Raw genomic sequence first — 26,111 nt, 5'->3', positions numbered from 1 at the left:
ATTTTAGTTTTTATTTAGTCTTATAACTGTCGATGAACAGCCGACCCAATTTTTGGGGTTTACGATTACTAATGTTCAACTCCGCAGCCTTGTAATTTTGAACTCAATTCAGAAAACAAGGGAACTCCTGGATCTAGTCTTATGAGAAATTTACCTTCGTAGAGGACTTTAAGATGGAACTAACCCGCATTTGCTTTACATGGTGGAGAAAACCACAAAAACAACCCATGGTAGGCCTGACGGCAAGGGGACTCTAACCCATGATCCATCTACCACTGAGGATATATTACGTCAGCACTGTGGTCGGTGCTAGCCGGGTGCGGAATTCGAATCGATCTGCCATTGCTGAGATTTGAACTCGGTTCACCTCATTGGAACTAGTGCATATTGCGACTTTTGCAATTAAGTTATAAATCTTTCGAAAATAGAAGTGTGTTAAAGTTTAAATTTTTCTAAATAGTCGATTAAATATCCTGTGTTTAATTTGCTAACTTTGAAATAACAAAAACAAATAAGAGCAATAAACAATTTAGGAATTTTGCAAATATAATTCCTCCTTCGTATATTTATATACATAATATATTATACACATTAGCTTAAATAAATAAATTAAAAAACTAATCAATGTCATTAATAATATCTTTACTATATAAACTAAGTAAAAGCACTAAAATAGAGTAAGAACTTGTATCTGATTTTACAGTTAATCAAAACAATTAGTTCAGACTTATTTTTTTAATTTTTATTTATTTATTTGAACAAAATTGTCAATTCTTTCCTAAATTTTTTTTTAAAAAAAAGAACATTTCTTTCCCTCTGGAAAACAAATGAGAAAAAAAAATTGAGAAAAAAAAAGTACATAAACACCATAAGCAAAAAAAAAAAAAAAACTTACTTCAACGTTTATTGTCATTATACTAAACTCAATCTAAAGCTATTATTGATTTCACTGTATTCAAATTTTAAAAAAATTTTCAAAAGGTCAAGATATAATCTTTATTACTACCCCATGAGGCAGATAAGAAACAAAAGTCTAGGGAAATAAAAAAGCAAAATTATAACTTATTTAGGAGAGTAAAACCTACTCATTCTCTTTAAAGCAATACTTGATAAAAAAAAAAATATATTAAATATATGAGGAAAAAAAATTTCTAAGAGTTAAATAAGATTTATATTAATTATTCACAAAAATAGGTGGTTTTTATACACATCATTATCTTCATATTTTCTCTAAATGAAGTGTAATACGCTGAAGCTACCGACAAATACGCATAATTTGATTCGGATGGTCAAATCCAAATTCTATTAAACCAAAACACATTAATTGCATAGTTACATCTTATTCAAATGAATAAATTGTAAAACCCAAAAATTAATAACGTGTTCATTTAAAAAAAAAAAGAAAGAAAAGAAAGAAACTGAACATGTATTTTAAACAAACAAGCTTTTAAGAAAAATTTAAATATATTTTTAACTTAATAATTCAAATTTTAATCTGTATAATTTTTTGTAAAATTTTAAAGTGCTTTAAACAAATCCATGCTGTTGATTAAGGGTTGTGTAATTTTAAAAGTTCCCTTTAAAACCAGTAGTGAATTACGGAGGTACGCTATATTCACTAACCTAATGTATTTGTCAACAAAAACTCAAAAGATCTTATCTCCATCAAAATATATAGCCGAATATAATCGTTAACTATTTCGTATAGGGCGACGCGAATGAACTTTTCCTGATTACAATTCCAATAAATAAAAGATAGCAGGATGCTGATCTAAAATTCTACTTTTTACAAGCATGCCTGTAGAAATTCAATTCTTTGTAGTAAAGACATTAAAATGGGAGAAAGTACGAACCAGAAGCTTTGTTTAAATCCATTGGAATAGGACGTACACTTTAACCACAAAACCAAAAACCGATCCATGCACATTGGAAGTTGAAGAGATCAATTCACGAAATAACCATCAAAAGCTTCGGCAAAGGTACGGCACCGAGCCTATTACCAAAAGTGTGACGGCACAAGTTTTTATCGCGGCATAGAGCTGTTTATTTTGTAGGTATAAGTGGCTCTAAAAGCCTAGGCTCTCTTAGCTATCTTCGACTTACTTATTTACGCAGAGAAGATATAGAATGGTTCTTTGGGGAATATTAATCGACTATCTTTATCTTATCAACCAGGTGGATTATTCCCAAGCAACGGGGACTTAGAAAAGTTTCGTTTACGATCCAATTTTGAGCCTATGACCTTTGACTTGGATGAGAGAGAGTGGATTTTATTAGTGAGAAAGTTAAAATCACAGAAATATTCTAAAGGTAAGATGGCTCTGGAATCTAAATGAAAATATTTATTCTAATCTGAGAAATGTTTTTACGTCAAGAAAAAATTACAGAAGTTTCCTATTTATTTATACATAGGATTTATACTAAGTCACTAATAAACATTTATAGAAACCTACCTTATGGCACAGTGAAAAATATAAAGAATTTAATAAATATTTCTTAATCATCAGATATGTTCAAATTGATAATTATATAATAAAAAGCAAAGTTTCGAAGACCCTAATAACTTACCATTCGTTTAATACATCACCGACTTAATCCAGTTAAGGGAATTCGAAATGTTACCTTAACATCAATGTTATATTTCATCAATTATCAATATTTTAATAAAAACATAAGTCATAGCTTTGACATAAATAAAGAAAATATAAAACAAAGCATTTTTTTAAATTTGCAATTTTTGAGTCAAATAATTAGTTATTAAGAAAGACTGATCTGAGTTTAATTATCAAGGGCAAAAAGTTTATACTAATTTTAATTTTGAAACATGAATTTAGGAAAACATTGCTTACTGCGTGATGATAAGAATTTGAAGTGCTATCTTCTAAAATAGCTAAAGAGACAAAAATAATAAATAAATAAAGAAAACAATATTCAACTGAATTTTGCAACCGTTAAAAGGGAGGAAAAAGAAAAAGAGAGGGTGTGTTGTGTGATCTGTTAAGTTGAAGATGGTATCGCACCGGAAAAAAAAGATAAAGAGACAGTTTGCTTAGTCTTCAAAAGAATATATATTTAATTTTACAAAAAATTTTCAGCAAATAATTAAATAAATTCAATTTTTATGTGATAAGCAAATGAAACTAAAGATTACTTTTCAAATGCGTCTTGTGTCTTCAGCTAATGTAGTTTCGAATATAAATAAATATTTTAAACAAATAATTAATAATAAGAAGAATTAAAATATTAATAAGAATAATTATCATTTTTTTCCTTCATTAAAATAAAAGTGAATATAAAATATGATATAAAATAAAAATTGAAAAATATATAAAAACGATTTTTCTTGAATTAAGTATTAGAGCATGATAGTATAATGCGTAATACATAAGATTCCTGTTCTAATGTATTACGCATTAGATCAGGAACATATTAGGTTCTAGGACATATTAATTTGAGAATAAGCAAGTTACATGATTAACTAGAAATAAGTTACCATAAACAAGATAATTTTATCGAGCAGGTCATCAAAAATTACATATCAAAAACTTGGCACATTTGCCCCGGTTTCCTGTATGTTACGGATCTTACGTAATAATAAAAACTACTAACTAAAAGCAAATCAAACAATGTAAAACTGCAGTCAGGACAATTTAAATTAAAATAGGGCACATCATAAATATACGTTTAAATGTTAAATACTAATATCACTTTATCATACTTCTGTCAAAAAAGATTTCACAAATGAGGAAAAAGATTAATTACAAAACACTCATTTAGATAAACGAAACAAAAGAAATCAGTGAATCAACGCGAAATGACCATTCCAACACAAAGCCATTCCAATAATAGAATGCTACGGTTGCTGTAGCGGGATTTTTTTTCTTCCAGGAATAAACCTTAAAAACCCATAAAAGACGTCACAGACGAGAAAGCAAGTACAGATTTTTAAACGTCCTGAATCACTGCACGCATCGGTGACACAACAGTGCGTTTAAAAAGGTAGACGGTCATTTGTGTGCTCACCTAAAGAAGAAACTGTTATTTTTGTTTTAGTTCGGCAAATTACTTAGAATAATGAAGCAATAATGGGTAACATTAGTTTTTATTTACAAAGATATCAGTTTCCAACTTCAAAAACTAGTTAGTTTTTATTTACAAAGATATCAGTTTCCAACTTCCAAAACTAGTTATCAGTAATCGGAAGCAATTCTATTTACAACCAATTCTATTTAGGTACATGCCTAAAATTAACAAAATTATGCATGAATAAACTATTAAATTTTAAAAAAATCGTAATAATTACGGATTAATATTAACAGTGGGCACCTATGTGATATACATAATTAAAAATATTTAACTAGAAGTGTTAATATTTGCTTGAACAGCGATTTTGTTTTAAGGTCCGGTGCGAAAGAGAATTTTACTTACTCCATGTTAACATCCAATGAAGTCAGTTTCCTTCATGATTAAACTATTTAATATTTTTTATGTTTTTTGTATCATTTTATACATTGAAATGTGTTTTTTCAAGACAGGGAAATGTTTTTTTTAAATTTGTAAGTACTTTTACTTATTTTATTTATTATTTTACATTTCCTTAGTATTTTTTATAAGTTTTTTAAAGGTCGAATTTTCATTACTCAACCGTAAAACTGAAATCTTGACAAAAAAATCGTAATAATTAAGGACAAATCGTAACAGTTGGCTCCTCCGTAACATACATTATTAAAAATAATTTAACTAGAAGTGTTAATATTTGTTTTAAAACAAACAGATCGATTTTGTTCAAGGGCCCGGTCCTTCAGTCAAAAAAGTATTCTATTCCTTCTTACTCCATGCTAACCTACACAGAATTACATGAACTCAATTAAATTATTTAAAATGAAACTATTTAACATTTTGAAATGTTTTTTTAAAATAATTTTATACATTGAAACGTGTTTTTTTCAAAACAGTTACATTATTTTTTAAAGTTGTAAGTATTTCTATAACATTTTCTGTCTAAAGGTCGAATTTTTATTACTCAACCGCAGAATCATAACAAAAACGAAGTAATTAAGGATAAATCGTAACAGTAACACTTCCGCAATATACATAACTAACTAAAAATTATTTAATAAGAAGTGTTTAGATTTGTTTGAAAACAAACAGATCAATTTAGTTCAAGGGATTTTAAAATACTTGCAGCCTTAAAATTTAGTAACTAGGTTCAATAGAACACCATTAAAAAATTAAATGAAACAAAAAATATTATTTCAGAATGTTAGTATTTACATAAATAAGGAAATAGCGTTTATATAATAGGTTAACAAAGGAAAAGAATTCCTTTTCAGTCCAAAGAGGAACCTAAACTTAATATTCGAAATAAAGGTTATATATATGGAAAAAAAAGCAGTTTTACCGAACAATACAACTTTATATTTATTAACACGAAAAATTTATTTTTTAATAATGAGCTCAGCAACTCGAAGCAATAAGAACTGATTTGTTTAAGTAAAAGGAAAAAAATTACTTTTTATAGTTTTTTATAACACTAAGAAACGATAAAAGATCTAAACAACTTAATCTAAAAGAATTACGTTAAATATATCTCGATTGAAAATTTCTGAGGACAACTGTATTTCAAGTAGCATTTTGATCTAAGATATTCTTCAGGAACTAAAGAAAACAAACTTTAAATGAGCTAAATAAGGGATATTTTGTACGACGATTAAGAATCCTAGAGTGAATAAATGTTTCATGAATGAAAACTAAGAGGAAGATTTAACAGCTGAGAAGCATCAGAAACTTTTGAAAGTTTTATTTTCTAGAAAAAGTTTCTGTTTACAAAAAATTATTTTAAAATTGGGGTTTTGTTTATTTATTTTTAAATATATATATAAATGGTAATTGTAAATATTAACGTCGAATAGCTGAAGAAATAAAACGAAATAAGAGTGAGAACAAAAGGTGTTATTTCATAAGGTAAAATACGAAAACGCAAAAACAATTTATTCATTTAACGACAAAAATATACTAGAAGTTCTTACACTATAATTATTTTAATTATTTCTTAGAAATAACCTCTAAGTTGAAACAGGAAACTCACTTTAGAGCCTACATCTCACCATAAATGAAAAATCCATACGTATTTTTTATGGTTATTTGTATTTTTCCATCGATTATTTAAATACACAGCAGAGAATTGAACTTTTTTCTCATCTATAAATGATGGAATTCGTTGTATTTTTTACTGGAATTAAGTAACATCGGTTTTAAGACTAATTTCAAACTAAACTTAGTGTAAACTTAAGTTGAAAACAAAATCAAGCCAAAATATGCAAGTAAAAACAAATCAAATGTCAAGTATTTTATTTTTATGAAATCACACGTAGTATATTTACATCGAGAATTTTCATTTTTTTTTAAAACACTTTTTAAAAAGAATTAAAAGCTCTCGATCGTTATTGAAAAAAGGGAGAAAAAAACTATTTTATTACCACAATTTAAAACAAACACATTTTATGAATAACAAACTAAATGTGCACACGTTTTAACCTTGTTAAAATATTATGCACCTTTCGAATACCTATATTCCCTCTAATTTTCGCGTCTACGCCACAAACTTTCGAAGTCCGGGCAAAATAAACTATTCTGTTACTTAAAAAATTAATGATTAGAATATACTACATTTTCAAATGTATTCTAATGAGTATAAAATGATGGCCATTGTTGAGATTGAAAGAATTAAATTTTCTACAATCAAATTTGAAGAAACCAATAAATAAATTTACGAGTAATAAATTACTTATTACATAAAATTCATTTCGATAGTTTAACATATTTAATTAAACCGAAAGTGTCGGTTACTTCTTTATCGGATCTAACTTGTTTTGAAAACCTAAATATCGGTTCGCAAAACTCTGAATTTGTTATAATTATCTCAATTTTATTGATTATTTTAACACGTTGAGCGCCGCGTAAGCCATCGGTGGCTGACACTGGACTTTCCATTTAGGCCGCGTCAACCACCGGTGGCTGACACTGAAATTACATTTAGTCCGCGTCAACCACCGGTGGCTGAGACTGAAATTACATTTAGACTGCGTCTGCCACCGCTTGCTGACACTGACCATTCACATAGGCCGGGAAAAACAGCTGGCTGACAGCGTATAACATGATATAGAACTATAAAATTTACACTCTTTTATGGAGTTGCAGAAAATTTATTCAAAATTTACTTAATTATTGTGATTCTTGGTTTAATAAATTCAATTTAGTAGATTTTTATCCACCACTATTTTTAAACAATTCGTAGGCTTATATAATTCACCACTTTTGTCAGACATGTAATGATAAACCATCTAAAAAAAATAGCAAAATCCGTCTAATATTTCCAAGTTTAGTTTGTAGTTATTTACCTTGGCCAGATGGGCAAGCCATGTAAAATTAGCGTGGCGTTCAACGTGTTAAAAAAAAACGAAAAGAAAATACCGAACCAAATTTATAAATATCCAATCATGATTTAAGTGAGGCATTTTAAATTATACACTGAGAACGAATTCCAGTTTTTTTTTTTTTTTTCAAATATATTTTATTAAATTAATTTTTTTAATGAAAATGACGGACTTATTTTTGCAAGACCACAAAAACCTGGCGCGCAACTATCCATTACCCAAGCGGCCCGAAACCAAATTTGAGGGAACGCTAATCGCAAACTGAACTAAAAATGATATACTCGCTGATGATAAAACGCTTGCATATTAAAGGGCTTATATAAATATATATTTAAATGTGGCTTTAGATAGAAAAACATCATAACGGGAAATTCCATAGAGATTGAAGCGTCCAGACGTCTCCAACTATTTCAAGCCCACTACGAAAATAGGGATAAAAAAAGAAAAGAAATCTCCAAGTCTTTATCACTAAATCGAATTACTACGTCCTCAAAGTAATGCAATAGATCCGGTATGAAAGAAAGGGCAATGAATGCATGACGCAAGCAAAGGCACTTAATATTTGGTTAAGGGTCGGGACAAGGCATAAAGACTTTTTGTTATGAGGGCGGAAAAGGACAGTGGCGACAATCAAAAACTCTTTTAAAGAGGACCTTACGCAAAAATGCGTTTCTAAATAGATCAGCTATTATGGAAAAGATCTCAAATCCTAAATGACCATATTAACAACAACAGTTTTTCAAGTGCATTGCCAATTCTACAAATAGAACAAGCGATATGAGATCTGTTTTGTTTCATTTTTAAGCATTATGGACGCAAAATAGGTAATAAGCGGAAAAGGAAAATGAAATTGGAGAGGAGTGTTTCTTCTAAGAAGATACTGTAAAAGTTATGAATCTCACAATGCTGAAATTTTATTAGGAATATTAAATTAATAATTGATGACGTTACTAAAAAGTGAATCAATTGTATGTAAACTTAAGTCATTTGCAAAGTAATACCATGAAAATGTTATGTTAATTAAAATCTTTTTGGATAAATGAATAATTCTATTTTATTTCAGTTTCACTATTTCGTTGAAAGTTATTATACTGAGTATCTTTTTTTCTCCTTGACATGAGTTAGTGACTTGGTATATGAAAACGTAAGCAACAACAAATTTAAAATTGAAATTTTTTTATATAATGCATTTTTGCACCATAAGCTACATATTGCAACAATTTTTTGCAAATTTCTGATTATAATTTTCTTTTTAAGAAATTAAATTTTTATCAGTATAAAATCACATTACAACACACAATTCTTACATTTTACTCTTCAGTATCGATGTTTAAATTTCAGCTCTTGACCAGGATTAGAGACTATGATTGTATAATATTATACAATCAGACAAGTTAGATTGTTGTTGTTTTCCTTCCTTCCACAATGGCACGACAGCCCCGGGTGGGCCCTGGCCTTCTCAATCAACTTCCTCCAGGCCTGCCTCTGCCTGGCAGTTGTCTTCCAGTTTGAGACTTTTAAGACTGAAAAGTCTCGTTCCACGCAGTCGGCCCATCTCAGCTTTGGTCGACCTCTGGGCCTTGATCCGATGGGCTGAGCCGAAAAGATTATGTTTGTCGAACGCTCTCTGTTCATTCGAATGATGTGACCAGCCCATTTAATTCTTTGGATTTTTACATACTTGACAACATCAGGCTCTCTAAGGGCCCGATAGAGTTCTGAGTTTGAACGTCTGTACCAAGTACCATCAACTTGTTTGCCCCCAAAAATGGATCTTAGGATCCGACGTTCGAAGATTCCCAAGGAATTCTCATCTTTCTGTGTTGTTGTCCAAGTTTCTGAGGCATATGTTAGGATATGTTGTTGTTTTATGATACTTAATAACCAAGTAAAGAAAACCAGAGCCGTTACACGAACCCGGGCTTTTTTCACCTGAAATAATTATTGAATAACCACCTAAATTGATACAATATTTAATTCGAATATATATATATATACTCTTTATCATAGAAGTTGTTTAATTTTCCTAAAAGAAAACCCATAACTGGAAATGAAAAAAGCAGCGTTATTCATTCTGCTATAGAAATTCAAAATGAAAGCTATGAAACTTAGCATAAAAACTTTAACTCAATCAACGATAAACAAATAATTTTCACGAACGTAAAAAAAGAAATAAATAAATAAAAAATAATAGTAAGATTTTATCATTATCAAGGAAAACACAATAAAGAACTCTGTGTATACACAACTTCCATTGTTCGTTTCTTTCTCAAAGGCGTAAATCGATTTTTCAAATTTCATATTTGTTTTGGTAGAGGTGCAACAGAATGTGTGAAGCAATTTCACCTTTATAGCAAGCGAAATCTTAAGTGCTCTGTATCCTCAGAATAGATAAGATATTTAAAAGTAGGTCTATGGTAGAGAATTAATGAATCAAAATGCATCAGTGCCCTAGTGTTAAGAATATTTTCTAATTTCTTCTAAAAATGAAAACTTTTTGAAGGCAGGGAAAAAAAAATTATACACTTGTTTCAGGTTCACGTGGTGTACCATTTTTATTAGCATCATCCAAGAGTTCTGATAATAACGCAGGTTTTCTTCTTTCCATTTTCCGTTGGCAAATTTTCCTTTTATATTCCAAATCACTTTTGTTTCTCCTCATTCGCGTCTGGCAAATTCTGAAAATGGGTGCTTGCTTTTGAGTGCTTGAAACACGCCGACTGTTATTTTCTATTACTATATTTTTGAAGCGAATGAAGTTTTTAATCGGGTAACGCGGTGTATCGTTTCTTGAGAGTTTCAGCTTGAACTGTTAAGACAAAATTTTCAAATGCACATATTGCCAAATTATGTATAAATTTAAAATTTTGAATTTAGTGTTTCCATTAAAATCACTTACGTCTATCTGTTAAAAAAATAGAATTAAAAAAGAAGATAAAAGTTTTCCCATCTCTTTCCAAATATCTATAATAAAAAATAAAAAATGAATAAATAAATAAAAGATAAATCCAGCTTTGAAACTGAACTCTAAACGCATTGTCATAAGGTCGTTAGGGTAATGATGCAAACAAAAACCGAATATTAGCGAGTTTTAACCTATTGAAAGAAAAAATTGCAAATTAAAATTACAATAGAGTCAGAAAATAACGGTTTTCGGCAGACAAAAATGCTTAATGTTAATTAATTGTCTAGACTGTCTAAAATTTTGGCAGATGACACTATACGAATTCAATTTATGTTCCAGGTATATATGTCTACTTTGTTTTAAACGAACCCTACAAAACCTAAATAAAAATATAAAACGGAAATTTCAAGTCAGGTAAATAAAAATTGCGATTGAAAATTACATAAAGCTTTGAAATTTGGTGCAACTCGAAAACAAATCATGTCTCGATTTTTTTTTTTTTTTTATCTCGAAAAGAAATAAAAACTATGAAGGAGTACTTACTCAGAAAATAAATTAGTCAAAAAAATATATATATCTTTTTAGATGAGACCTTTTTCATGACTCTCTAGCTTTAAATACAAAATTAACTCGATATAAAGAAGGTTCTGTAGAACACACAATTCGCAAAATACTTGGATTTGACCAGTGAAAATGGGATTTTCAAAAAAAAAAACTTGTGACTAAAGTTTCTAGATATCTACACAAAACATCTGATGTTATGGCCGTTGATGCCTTTGTTTATAGGGTAATTTTTCTAAGGGCATTTATCAGAATACAAATCATAATTCGCCATTTGTTAGATTAAAATCGGTAAAATAAAATTCAAGTTGTTCCAAACCACCAACCGTTCTGATGAAGATCAACAGAATGAATAAAACCTTACTACTGTTTCAGAAACTTCTAGTATTTATGAATCAGAACTTGTACGTTATTTAAGTCGCACTAGGGTTTCTCATCGAGCTATTGACGATTGTTTGAAAAACATCTCTGAGGCTTCCAATGGCATGCCATCACAATTTTGTTCTTCTGCAGAAGAGATGGCTTCCCCACTTTGGTAGCCTAACGATCTGTGTTAAGAAGTCGAGTACTTAACGGTAAAACAATTTAACGGAGACCGGTACTGCATACCCTCGGTCCCTTCACGGACTGAATCAGAGTGGTCACCCACTCGCTCATTGACTGCTGCCAGAGATGCTTGACTTCAGAAGTCTACTGGGAACTATGTCGTAACGATTGGTCTACTGCGGGAAATAGTATTTACATAAAGAGGCTTATTTGTATACCTGGAAAACAGTGGTAGTTGGACGAACAAATATTTTACTTCTTCCAGAATCGTTACAATGCATTTTTCAAGTCTTCTTAAAGCTATTATTCGGGTTAAAAAAATTTTATAATTACAATTTTCTATTAAAGCATAATTAAGAGTAAACACTAATTGAAATTTTGGGAACATTCTTTATTCTTTAATATAAATACTCCCAATAACTTTAGAGCTCTTAAATTTGTTCCAGGCAAATTAATTATTCTCCTTCAAAACAAGACAAAAAAAAAGAAAGAAAGAAAAAGACTACATTCATTTTGAGAGGACTTCTTCGAGGTAGATTATCTTAAAAAGCAGCAGATGTTCAAAAATTATCCGGACAAACAAACGTAACATAATTAATATCATATACGGGCTCATAAATATTCGATTTTCGCAGAACACAGTACGTAGCACTAAGCCTATGTATTTATATTAGCAACCAAAATAAATGAATCGATCAGTGAAATATACCTTACTAACTCATATTTACAATTAGAAATAGAAGGTATACAATATTTCCATATATCATTCCAAATTATAATACCACAACAGCGATATCAAACAAACTAAAATTCTTTAATTTGTTTGTAGATTTTCAGAGAAGTGCGTTTTATCTATTCTCAACTTCTTGAGGGAAAGGAAATGAAGAAGGTTAACTTAAGTCTTCCACTTCCGTGATAATCCTAAATTGGCTCCCCAGCGTTTTGCAATACACCGACCAAATTCAAATTAAAATGAATTCTAACGAAAACAGCCACCAACTTCCAGTAACTTGCAGTTTATTCCCAACTCTCTCATTAGAAAGGAAATCGATGCTTGTTTAATTGGGCTAACATAATTGAGACGTTAGAATGACCAGCGGGACATTAAACAATCTTTAATATTCACAAACGGTGATGTAAACTCAGTCATTTCAGAATACATAATCATTTTGCGATCAAAAAATACCCCGCAAGCGTATCATTTTCTCAAAATAATGAGAGGTTCAACATTTCGAACAAAATCTGAATTAATCAGTTTTCGATATTTGAGAAGTTGAAATGTTTTTAACGGTTTAAAAGGTCGTTTCCGTTATGTAACCTGACTTATTTTCGAGTTAGAGTAATCATTAAAATGCTTTCAAAATTAAAGTTTTAAGACGAATTATCAAATAAAAATAAATATTAATTAATGAGCACTAATTAAGCTTTTGACAAAGATGGGCCACTGGTGTCCCTTTTATTTGTTTTGTTGCAAAGCTTTAATTAGAAGCAAAAATATATTTTTGTATTTTTTTATTATAAAAAAGTCTAATGCTTAGTAAAAAAAAAAAATTTTAGATTATCGGAATGATATTTGAACTAAAATATAAAATCCAAAAAAATAGCTTGAAATTTTTTTTCATTAATATTAAAAAAATTATAAATAATTGATTTTGTAAATTAAAGAAATTTCACTGATGAAAAATTGTTTCTCTAAGATCTAAGTAACTACAAATAAGTGCAAATTTGAAAAAGTATTGTTTGAAAATGAGCCCTGTTTGGAAGATTTTACCTATAATACAGAAAAAGACACGAGTGTTTCATGCTGTATTTGATAATATAAATTATTAAAATGATAAATCAATTATTATAATAATAATATAAATTATTAAAATGATAAATCAATTATTATAATGATAATATAAATTATTACAGAATAGTAAAAATTGTATGAAAAATATTTTTAATAAAAATTCTGCGTCAAAATGTTCATGCGAAATAAGAAAAAAATATCTACAGAATTCCCGAAATTATTCGCAGTTTATGTCTTCAAAGGGTCAACATTATATAAACTAATAAAATAGCACAAATATTAGCAACAAAGATATTTAAAAATAAAACCGAACAATTTAGAAAATATAATTTTTAATTTTGTCGTAGTAGTAGACCTAGGAACGCTTTTTTAATATCGATTTTCCTATAGCACAATACTAAGCCCGAAACTTGCATAAATCGTTCATAAACAAATTTTAATATTCTTAATAATTTATTTCGTAATTATAAAGTAATTTTAAATGTATAAAAATATTCACAATATTTTATGTATTTTTATAACAGGTACAAACATCCCTAATTAATAAACTTAAAAGATCAAAAATAATAATAAATAAAAATTCGGATTTTCATAGCAAATATATGGTCAGGAAATTCAAAGGCCTCTAATTTAACAGTTCACCTGATAAATGATATTTATCAGTCGAACTGATAATTAGTGTTAACGTTCAACTGTTAAACGATATTGATCAGGCGTTAAAAAATAATAAATTTTAAATTGAATTTTTCAATGGTTATTTACTTAGTAATGGTTAATTAACGCTTCCCTACCAAATCAAGGGCAAAATTAGCCCTTCAAACAGAGATCATTGGATGATAATTCAATCACAGTCATAATGATTTTAGTCTTTACATTATCCATCTTATTGATTCGAGATGGGGGGTTTTTAAAATTACAATTATTAAAATAATTTAGAGGATAATAAAATAAAAAATTTTAAAAAAATAGATTGGATTATTTTTATTCTGCCGACCAAGAAACATTTGAACTACAGGTTAAATTACTAGGTAATACGAACATAGAAAAATACGATATACCAGCATATCAGTGTTATTGTTAAAAGCTTAAAAGTGAATTTTTTTTCTAGTTGTAAAGATGTGCATAAAATAAAGAAAAGCAAGAGTATTAAATTTGAAATAAGAGCAAATATATATAAAATATGTATTTTCGACCACCTTTCATCCTAAAAAGCAAAGAAAATCTCATTTCATTCTTTCGTTTTATACAAAGATTTGCAAAAACCAACTCAAGTCTGAAATCAAAGTAGTAGTTGGGAGGTAACGAACTTCATCCAAGGATGATTATCAGAAAGCCTTTTTAGATAATAGTTGACGAAGATAAATGACAACATCGGAACCAGAAAATATGAAAAATCGGATTAAGAAGTAAAAAAGGGATATTCCTAAGGTCTCGTGTCCAGTTGGTTTTCAGTCATTCCGTTTGCCAGCAATTTTTTTTTTCGGGAAATTACTATTCTCTGTAGTTTAGGTCATTGTTTGGGACTGACTTCCTGTTCTATTTGAGTGTATCAGAGCGCAGCCTCCCTTTTGTCCACGATAAGGAAGAAGAGTATGTGAATGCTCGCAAGTCTGCTCGTTCGGAACCACGATTCCTGACCACTGTTTTCCCTTCTTTTTAATTAGAATTACAAAACTGAACTAACAACGATCACAATCTCAAAAAAGTGAGCCTCAAAATATCTCGTGAATGCAGTTCAATTACCGTTCACAAACAAAACGAGTTAATATTGTCGTTTCAGTTTCTGACAACTCAATACAGCACTCTATCAGCTGCAAAGAAAAGACAACTTCTAAAGAGTAAAAAGAAATATACTAAGGAATTTAACTTTTTATGAAAACTCAACTAAATTTGCATTTCGCATAGTAAACATAGTCATAGCTATGTTCCAATTTGCCACAGAATCAATAAAACCGACTATTTAATTAAATAAACAATATTTTATATAATTGACTAAACTCTCTTAAAGTCTTGAGGTGACTCTCATATACATACAGGGACAGAAGACGTTTAGTATTTGTACTAAGTGCAGGACTGCTCATGCATTGAGCGAACATATTTTAAGGACTATTAAGCTAGATGAGTATTTATTTTTATGTATATATGCTTTCTGGAATTTGTGGACTTATGGAATCAGGTTAGTTGAGTTTTCTAAATGTATAGTTAACATTTAGTAGGAATCCTAGGCACGCATTCTCTTGCCATAGAAACTTGTAAAAATGCAAACCCTGTTTATACAAATCAAACACGAAAATGTGAGGGCCTATTAACAGATAATCCATATTTTAAATATGTACGTATCCCTGGTAGCAGAATTTACAGATTCGAATACCAGCACTAACTTCAAGAAATGAAAGTTTTCTGCAACTTCAAAGCAGTCAAGCAAAGATTATTATAGTAAAAATTAAGCTTACTCCAGCATATATTTAGCACAATTTGCAAAAATTAAATACAATAAAATGCATAAAAAAATTTTCGTTATGCTTAAATTTAATTTGAAATTCATATAACCATACTGTAGCTTTTTACCTAAAAGGAGAAAAAATATATTCTTAGATTTCAGCCCAATAAAGAAAACAGGAAGAAAGGTCAAACTTGCAGATAATGATATCAAAATAAATTCTTTTCATTTTTTAAAGAAGAAATTAACATAATTACAATTTATAGTATTTTAATTTTAAGTTTCTTCAAATTAAATTCATTATCATACCATTACAGATAACTTGCAGACAAATAAAACAATAACCAGAAAAATGAACATTAAATGTCTTTTTTAGGTACCAAATTTTCAAAAAAAATTAAAACTATTCCTTATTTTTCATTTCATGAAATTTCGCTTGATATTTCTTTCATATTTCTTTCCGCTTGGTCTTTAATTTTCACTAGTTCTGTTCTTTGCGTTTGTAATTTTTTTCCCCATATTGAAGTGGAAAATAATCTGAAAATGGCGTGTGCAGTCGCGCTGGATGGCTTTCTGTTACGGGGTATATATATCTCTAGCTGAAAAAATCTTTCACTAACCATCATCATTCAATAACAGATACTATGTTCACAAAGAAGTCACATTTCGTCTTATCTTTCTTGCTTTTAAGTGAGTCCATTGCAAGTACAGGCATTGTTAAAATTAAAATGTTCAGTAAATGGATATCATCTTACGGTAGCATCAAAGGTAACCTCAAAATTATTTTAACCCAAGTTTGGCAGAAGTTATTGATGATGTGGATCGCCAAGGTAAGGAAGAGGAGGGGAGATTGTCCCCATTTGCACGAGAATATCATCTGGACTTAAATCCACTTTTGTTAAAAGTTTCGTTACTGCGTGATCTTCTACCTTCTATATTTCTGTTTATACGTGAACTATCAGTCACTTTATGACAGCCAAAGAGAAGTAAAAAGATCACTTACACTTTCTAATAAAACGGTATACCTCTGTGCCTTTCTTTAGAATGAAATATTATCAAAGAAAGTTTTTCTGCAGCAATACATACAAGCGTGAGTAGTTTTGCAAATTTAACAGTTTGACATTATAATAAGTTTTGATCAAATAAAAGATATTTTATTTCATCGGAAACATTCTTAACACATACGTATGCATCTTAGTAACAAATACGAGGTTTCTTTAATAAAGGGTTTATAACTGAGCCCTCATATATGAGCAACTAACGTAAGATTTCAACCTTCTTTAGAAAAAAATAATGCAATTTAGAAAAAATATTGCTTAAAAGAAAAAATATTGCAATTTATAAAAAATATTGCTCAAAAGAAAAAAAATATTGCAATTTATAAAAAATATTGCTTAAAAGAAAAAAATATTGCAATTTATAAAAAATATTGCGCAAAAGAAAAAAATATTGCTATTGAGAAAAAAATATACTTTTGAAATTTCATTTACCGAAAAGGCAATTAGTATTAGTCCGTAATCCGAAAATGCCATAAAAACATTTTAACTGCTACACACATTAACCTGAATATATTTAAATGAATTATAACTACAAAAGAAAGACAAACGAGAATAACTTTTATACTACTTCTGTAAATTTTAAGTAATAGCACTCAATTTTAAATAAATCTTAAAGACTATTGACCAAGGAAAATAAACTATCATTAAAATTTATAGCATAAACAAAACAAAAAAAAATGGGTTAAGCTATCACCTACCAAAATAAACACAATGCGAGGGAAATAGCAGGCATGCTAAAAAGTTAAATCCAAGAAATAAAAAATAATGTACAATATTTTCAGTAAGCGAGGGTATGCGATATATATATATATATATATATATATATATATATATATATATATATATATATATATATATATATATATATATATATATATATATATATATATATATATATATATTCTAAATATTATAAAATTTACTTTCTTATATATAGTCATAAAATAGTAACAAGCATTTAGAACGGTAACTTAATGATAAAGTGTTAACTTTCTTCTTATATCTCTTCACTCCGTAGGGAACATAGGTCCTTTGTCGTGACTCTCCATCTCACTCTGTTGGTAGCCAAGCACTTTATTTCTCGCCATGTTTTATTTATTGTCTTTAAAACCATCAAAATTGTTCTGAGCCATGTCAATTTAAGTCTATCTCTCTTTCGTTTACCTTGGAGTAACCAGTCTAGCGCCTATTTTACTTTGAATTTTTCTGGTTTTCAGATAATATGTCGGAAAATGTTTGCGTTCACTGATTTCTAATTCTATTGATTTTTGCGAACAGATTTTGAGTAATTCATTGTTAGATATTTTGTGAAACCATTTTATATTAAAGAATTCTTCTGATACATTTGTTGATAAAAGCTTGTAACCTATTTGTATTTGTTTTCAAGTTGTACCAGGTTTTTGATCCGCATAAAAGTACTGATTTAACATTTGAGTTGAATATTCTTATTTTTGTTTTATTTGATATAGTCCTGCATCCCAAAATTTATTTAGAATAGAGAAAGCACTGCGTGCTCTTTTCAGCCTTATATTCAACGGGTTAAATTTTAACTTTAATGCAATCGATACTTAATTTTTATCACTTAAAAAATAATCTTCAGTTCCAGATGTATATAACATCAGTGCCCATAAGCATAAGTAATCTTATTTTGACGAAATTTAAAAAAAAGTTTCAATAACTTAGAGTATTTTTATTCAAACTTTGAAACATAAGTTAAATTTTAGATACAATTACAAGAGACTTTTTCAAAATCATTCATAATGAAGATACTATAATAATCATAATAACAAAACTTTATTGCAATTTTCAAGTAAGGAAAGAGAGAAAAAGATAAACGTATCGCTCTCCTAATTAACTGACTAACATTGACGGGAGAAAAACAATTACAGATCATTATACAAACTATAAAGCTACATATAAAATAATTTTGTAAATATCATTAGATTAAGTATTTTCTTAGTTCACGGAAAAGGACAGGACAATAACCTAATTAGTAATCTAACTTTCAAATGGGCTTTAGTTAGCGAGCTCAACATAATAAAATGATCCCCATTACCTTTACAAAGTTGAAATCACGCTAATGCGACAAGGGTGTTTCCCTGAAATTGGTAATCCAGGTTATATTACTGTCCTTGTTAGCAGATGGTACTAAAGTTTCTGGCTCATTTAGTTGGAACATAAAATGTAGAGAAAGAGATAAGGTAATGATAAAGAACTTTTGTGGGAAATAATGAAAAATAAAGTCTAAATTGACCTTCATAAGACAAAAAAAAATCTACGTTCTTTACGAGTGTAGGAAAACGTCAACAAAATCCGTGACTCAGTTGACGGAGATGCACTTCGGCAACTGAGGCCTTGGCTTCTGTTTCCCTCAACTTCACGACATCAATTCACTTTTTCATCCGTTACGTTTACATTTAGATTTTCATAGTATTTGCCCAAGTCATCCAAAACGAGAAAATTGACAAGCATGAAACTTTAAAAAAAGAAGAAGAAAAAACGGTAAAAAACGAACGTTTTTTTTGTCTTATATTTAGAAAAGTCAAACTGACTTTAATTTACTGCGTAATGGTTCGATGAAGAACGCAAACATTTATTATTCTGCAGATTTGATGGGACCATTATGCTACACTACTCTTATGCTCCTAAAAATATTAAAAAGTGACAGAACATCTTTATTAAGACTGACGCATACCATAATGGGCAACAGAGTTTGTTCGATGCTGCCAAACTTCATCGAATACAGTTCTTTGAAATCTTCATTAGGTAATATATTATTAAAATAGCTCAGATTTGATCGGATCCTAATGTTACAAAACTCTCCATAATCTTGTATATTCTTAATAAATATTGAAAGAAGACAAAATAGCTTTATTTAGATTTATACAAACTATAAGGGGCAACAGAGTTTGTTCTATTTTACTGGCAACAGATCCAATCCAATCGACAGATCCAATTCAATTCAGTTTTCTTTTAGAAAGTTTTATTAGATCATATAAAATTAAATTATATCATTAGGTAAAGTAACAATGTACTGTTGTATCAGCATTCTTGAAGTGGTCATGAGATAATAAGGCATAAGGTTTTCATAAAAAATATTAAAATAAATGAGAAGTGAAACATAATACAAATTAAGCAATCTTTAGTTAGTTTTAGATAAAAATGTTTTTATATTAAAATACTTCTCATACAATTGATAGTAATGAATTTTCAACATAACTTCTATAAAAATAATGAGCAGTTTCATAATTGTCCAGTTTCCCTGACCAAATTTTCGATCGTTTCCCTGACCAAAACTATAGGGATCAGATTTCCAAGATAGCGGCTACACCCTTTATTTTGGGAGGCAAAAATCCGTACACTTTTTTTTTTAAAAAAAAAGACATTTTTACTCATTTCGTCTGTACTAATTAATTGGCATATTTGAGGTCAACTCTTTAAACCAGTGTTTCCTAAACTTATGACTTTTGTGATCCTTTTTAAATTTTTCATAACTCTGTGTACCACTAATAAAAAAATGGATGGATTTTTTACTGTAAAAAAATGCACAAAAGTTAAAAATCACAACTGGCTGTTGACACCACTAATTTTTAATTGTTAACTCTCCACAAAGTAGTCAATAGAAAAATGCGCAATCGTTAATTTTCATGGCTAGCTTTGTTTTTTAATAAAATGTTTTGAAATTTTCGTTTATTGCAAGATACTTCGCTTAAGAACAGTACCCCCGAAAAACTGCTCCCGTACCCCTGGCGGTACGCGTACCACACTTCGGGAAACACTGCTTTAAACCATTTAAAAAGAGTCCTAGTACGTGAAGATCCGATCATTAGATCAAACATTATTCAAAGTAGTCCGTAGTAGTTATCCGTAAGTAGTCCGTAGTAATTATCCGTAAGTAGTCCAAAGTAGTTTATTTATTTACTTTCGGTGCACTGTACATGTATAAAGACAATAGTGAAAGTTTCAACCAACTTCATAATGCGAAACTAAAAATATACCTACCAACAAAGTTACATGACTTGATACAGTAGAAGTGACAAAAAAATATATTTTTAAAGTTTCAATTACCGGAAATTAAAAGAGCAAATTGAAAATAAAACAAGAAACAAATAATCAGATTAAAAATTCATTTGATAATTTTTAACCACAATAATAACGCAACGCAAGCAAAAGAAGAAAATATTTTGGTGAGAATCATATTTTTTTCAATTCTCATAAAGATAGTAGGCAGACAATACTGCCTACCTTATACTATTGATTTTAAGACTAAAAACTTGCCAAGATTTTATATATATATATATATCCACTTAGTGAGAAAAAGTTAAGAGATTAAACAACAAGAACATTTGTTTTAGATATTTTGGAAGCTCACTGACGTAATCAAATTAGGATAGAAAATGAGTTGAGTTAAAAAAAATATGCAAAAGGAAGAAGAAAAAAAAAAGGTATTTTAATTTGAAATGAAATCTTTCATCATAGCAAGGTAACAAAAAAATATTTATCACAAATAGTTTTTCACTTTAATTAAAAGTAAATAATGAGCAAATGAATTTTCCGACTTATAATTTAAAAATAAATTATTTCCTAACTTTTCCTTTGAAGCTGACCGATTTAAATTTAAATTTTCAAATTATTTACATAATAAAGGAGGAAAGCATGTTGTAGTATAATGTAATGCTCTTTTAATAATAGAGGCACGCAGTAAATTATAGAGTTAAAAGCCATATTCAATGTTAAAAATAAAGAAATACGAATTGCAGGCTTTAAGAGTTCAAGAAACTGCCTTATTGTACACTATTTCTTTAAAACATTTGCAATTCAAAGGAAGAAAAATCAATTTCAATATTTCAGCAGAAAATAAAAAAACATTACATTCATTTTAAGGTTCACATCCCTTTAATTTTATAAATAAATATTTTTAAATAAAGGAGCATAGTTGCCACATAATATAAAAATAATGGTTAGAATGGTTTTCAAGGTAATAATTTTCATAAATAATTTTTAAAGAGATCTTTAAAACCGGATTAAAAAAAAAATAAGCATTTAACATTACTTATTTTAAATTGTTCAAATGAAAAGCGTATTTTAACAAATTTGTTTTGATTAAAGCAACTTAGTAAGAATTGCTTTCTTTACCTGGCATAAAATATCTTTTATTCTAACAGAAAAGAGAAGAAAAACAATGCTAATTACATTTCCCCCCACCCAACTCAATCAGCGTTGTTAAGCCTATTCACTAAAGTTCGTCGGCATTAAAATCCGCTATTGTATGAGCACTACAAAAATAACGATTTTTCTAACATAAAGCATTTAAAAACGACCTGTTTCGCTTTTCTATAATACTTTTGCACATGGCATTTCCTCATTAAAAAAAAAAATGTAGAGATTTAAAGTGTCCCAGTAAAAAAGAACAATCGTAAAGTGACCCAAATCTAACATTGAATTACGGTCTCTGTCCTAACTGAAACCGTGTCCTATCATGGACTTTCATTATGACTTTCCATTTTTCAAGCTTTTAGCTTCCAGGAAAGAGATTTTCTACAGAAAGAATAAACACTGTTATAAAATTTTGCTGACGTTTTTCGATCACATAAAAGGACATGAAACTAAAGAAATGTAGTAGATTGCAAAATTAGTTATAATAAGCGAATATGTTTTAGATCAACTATGAAAAATACACTGTTCTTGCATTTACTGAAATGCATTAAGCAAGAAAATTTAAAAAATATTTGTAATTATATTGATTGCAGAACGTAGACCTAAAAATAACCACTGTAGCGAGTCAGCAAAAAAAGTGGCGAATTCAATTAAATAAAAAACAGTCACTTTAAAAAAAATATATTCGTTAAACGATGAAAATACATCAATGCACAGACTCTGAAAAACAGAAATTAAAATGTCCAATGTTTTCATTCGAAATTTTGATCCTTCAGAATCGATCAATTTGTGATGGGAAGATCCATGCGGAAGAAGAGTTCTAAAACAATTCACATATTTAAAATTTGTAATGTATTTTGCATCCCCAGATATTTTTAAACATTTCAGTATGTTTAACTAAAGTCAATATTTTATTATTTATAGTAGTATTACATTCTATTTGTCGAAACTTTGTCATATTCTGTCTTAATTTTGTCACATATTTATAAAATTTTTATTATTGAATCAACTTTTTATACTCGTAAATTATTTCTAATATGATTTATTTTAAATATAATTTAATCCAAGCAACAACAAAAAAATTGCAAAAAGTGGCTTTTATATGAGAAGAAACTATCGGTATCGGTCACCGACTTACTAGATTTGAGGAAAAAGTGTCTACTAAGTTTTTAGAGTTTATCGGCCACGGGCTACTAACTAAAAATTTGAATTTTCAGGTCTAGCTAAAGACAAATAAGTAATAAAACTGAAAAGTTAACATTCAATTTCAATATGTCAACATGCAATAACTGATTTGCACAAAACACTTTTTTTTTTAAATTTTGTTTTAAATTCAAAATTGTTTAAAAAAATTATATTGATGTTTTGAATGCTTTTAAAAATATTCAAATTTGGATCAATTTCTTATCAATTGCTAACCCCCATATTCTGTTTAAGAATCAGAATCGGCCGAAGAAAGAAATATATTTATTCAGAGAAAGTACGTTTTCATGTCCAATTTTGTAACTTTAAATATCATGCATACAAACTAAATAGCATGTTTAGGATTAGATCCTCGCACCATTAAAAATGTGACAATCTGATGATTAGATCAGAATTTATATTAAAGGAGTTCCGTTTTGTACTCTGAATGTAAGATCATTAATTTAGCATTCATGTTTTTCAAAGCAGTTAAATTAGCTTAATTTTTATAAAATTTTATTATTATGACACTCCAGTCATTATTTTACTACCACTTGCAAGGCGGATTGTCGCACTAAGTGAAAAACCCTGAGAATTTTACGTGCAAAAACTCGATATCAATTTATATACCGTACATGTTTAATATAGTTTTTTATTGCGAAAATACAAATCTCGATGGATTTTTAAATCGCGGGAATACGAATCGCGATAAACAATTTTCTAATTGAGTGAATATGATAATCGATGTCTGAAATTACAAACACGTGAATACGAATCGCGATATTGGATTTTAAAAACGCGTTAATACGAGTCGCGATATTGGATTTTTAATTCGCGTGCATACATATCACGATGTACGATATTTAAATCATGTGAAAACGAATCGCGATGTGCGATTTTAAAATCACGTAAATACGAATCTTAATGTGTAACTTTTAAATCACGTAAATACTAAAATCGATATTTGTTATTGAAATCGCGTAAATATGAATATTAGATTCCTGCGCAGCTCCAAATATTCAAAATTGCGAGAATCCGCCAAACCAAAAGAGGAAAAAAAAAAAATCTGGAGGAAGACTCGCACATATGTAAGCTTCTTATTAACGAGATTCAGCGAAAGTTTCAAAAACTTAAATTTTAGATAGTGGAACTCCGTAAAAATTTCGTCGGATAATAAATTTTTGATTCGCGAAGTCTAAACCAATGGTCTTGAAATACGAGCAATTTCACGAATTTCGCGGAAAAATTACATGCCCTCCTCCTTGTTTGAAAAATACAATCACCCCTGCACTCGGTAAAATCGATTCCAATGACCATATAAGGGTGCTACGCAAATCGATTAGTGAATTTGTTTTTAGTTAATAAAACATCAAAATATGATTTTAAAATATTAATAGTGTCATTTTAACACAGCACAATGAATAATTTGATAAATTAAAAATTTTACAAGTTATCCAAACATAGATCGAAATAATTTATTTCCATTATATACAACTAATTTTTAAACATATCGCGAAATTATCTATAACCTATAGCATTCTTTGAAATAAATAAGTAAATAAAGAGTTTTCGGTTTAGTTTCAGATATTTTTTAAGGGATCATGATTTTAATCAGCCATAATAAAAAGAGGTAAGAAAATTATTTCATATTATAGTTTAGAAATGCTTTGTGATAAATCTCATAATAATCTTGTCTCGCATTTAAGTCTATATACGCTACTACCATTTGAGAAAACGAAAAAAAAACATCATGCAAGACAACATCGTCAAAAAAGTGATGTAAACAAATTTATTTCAATGAATAAGATGAATCCATACAATAAGATCTAATCCAGATTAAATGGTATTTGTTAACCGATGCAAATATAAAGAAGAACATGCAAAGATAAGGAAGGCATAGTGTACGCAAGGTTTGTAAAAGCCTTGAACGTGCGAGGCCATCAATTGTATTTCGGAAGAGGGTCCTACGGAAGCAACAACACCTGAATATCAATAGGATTCAAAAAGAATCGAGGCCGAATTCATTTTCTACCATGAGTTGATAGTTGTTCCGACTGTCACAGTAACCGAAAACTACATTAGATGGAATTCAAAATGTAACTGCAAACAATCATGTAATAAATAACCACAGAATTACTTCAGCAATTTTGGGAGTTTAAAAGAATGAAGATTTACTCACTGAAGGATACATATAGAGTAAAATATATAAAAATTTAGATAAGAAAAAAGACAATTCGAAAAAGAAAGAAATGCCTTGCTAAGCAATTTTGGAAATCATACAATAAAGAAAAAAGGTATATATTTAATTTCACACAAGGAATACAGGGATTAATTTTACAAGGTATATACTTAACTATACATTTGAACTATATTTAATGCAGTTAGTAAAAAATTTTGTCAAAATTTCTGTAAGAAAATCAATCATACGGTGAATAGTTGATGACGTAAGAGACATTTACTAACGCTTAGCTTAATAACTTCATTTTTATTCAGATTTACTTAAAAATTTGACATTCTATACATCAATCGTATAGACTCAATTTAAGGAAAGAATTCTTTTTTTTTTTTTTTTTTTTTTTTTAAATATCTTTTCGAATGTAAAGTCTAAAGAAAACTTTTTTTTAAAATTACTTATTATTTTTTAATTTCAAGGGTTTCTGATTGATTTTAGCGTAAGGAATTAAAACAAAATACAATTTCAAAGCAATGCTTAAATGATTAATCATTAATGATGAAAGTTAAAAGCCCGTTTACTTCGTACCTTGAAAAGGTATATAGTTAAGTGATTTATTTATTGATATGAAAATGAATGCGTAGTGTAAAAACGTTAATATAATCAATTTTTTCTCTTCCGTTTTAAATTGATTCATTGTAGCTAGGAACTATTGTACGGGTCGTTCTATTGATTTTGATTGATTTTAGCGTAAAGAATAAAAAAGAACATAAGCAATGATGAAGTTAAAAACCCGTTTACTTTGCACAGTACACAAAAAAAGAAGGGGGAAAAAGGAAGAAAAAAAGAGGATCACACAAA

General features: G+C 28.9%; 1 protein-coding gene across 2 annotated transcripts in view; it reads right to left on the bottom strand.

Moving 5' to 3' along the window:
• LOC107457068 (MOB kinase activator-like 2) overlaps window positions 1–26,111 on the bottom strand; it is a 227,045-nt gene that overhangs the window by 71,652 nt on the left and 129,282 nt on the right. The window contains exon 1 of one of the 2 annotated variants that reach the window (XM_016075116.4): window positions 1,854–2,118. The exons of the other annotated variant lie outside the window; for it this stretch is intronic. Within the exon in view, the coding sequence (XP_015930602.1) occupies window positions 1,854–1,927 (74 nt within the window). The 5' untranslated portion in view covers window positions 1,928–2,118. Of the gene's footprint in view, window positions 1–1,853; window positions 2,119–26,111 lie in introns of those variants that run through there. 2 annotated transcript variants of the gene reach the window in all.

This window comes from Parasteatoda tepidariorum, chromosome 11, assembly GCF_982258835.1.
Source record: "Parasteatoda tepidariorum strain Cologne lab strain chromosome 11, Ptep-v5.0, whole genome shotgun sequence".
Lineage (NCBI taxonomy): Eukaryota > Metazoa > Arthropoda > Arachnida > Araneae > Theridiidae > Parasteatoda > Parasteatoda tepidariorum.
The sequence above is the reverse complement of the archived record's forward strand: the minus strand, read 5'-3'. Positions and strand labels throughout refer to the sequence as shown.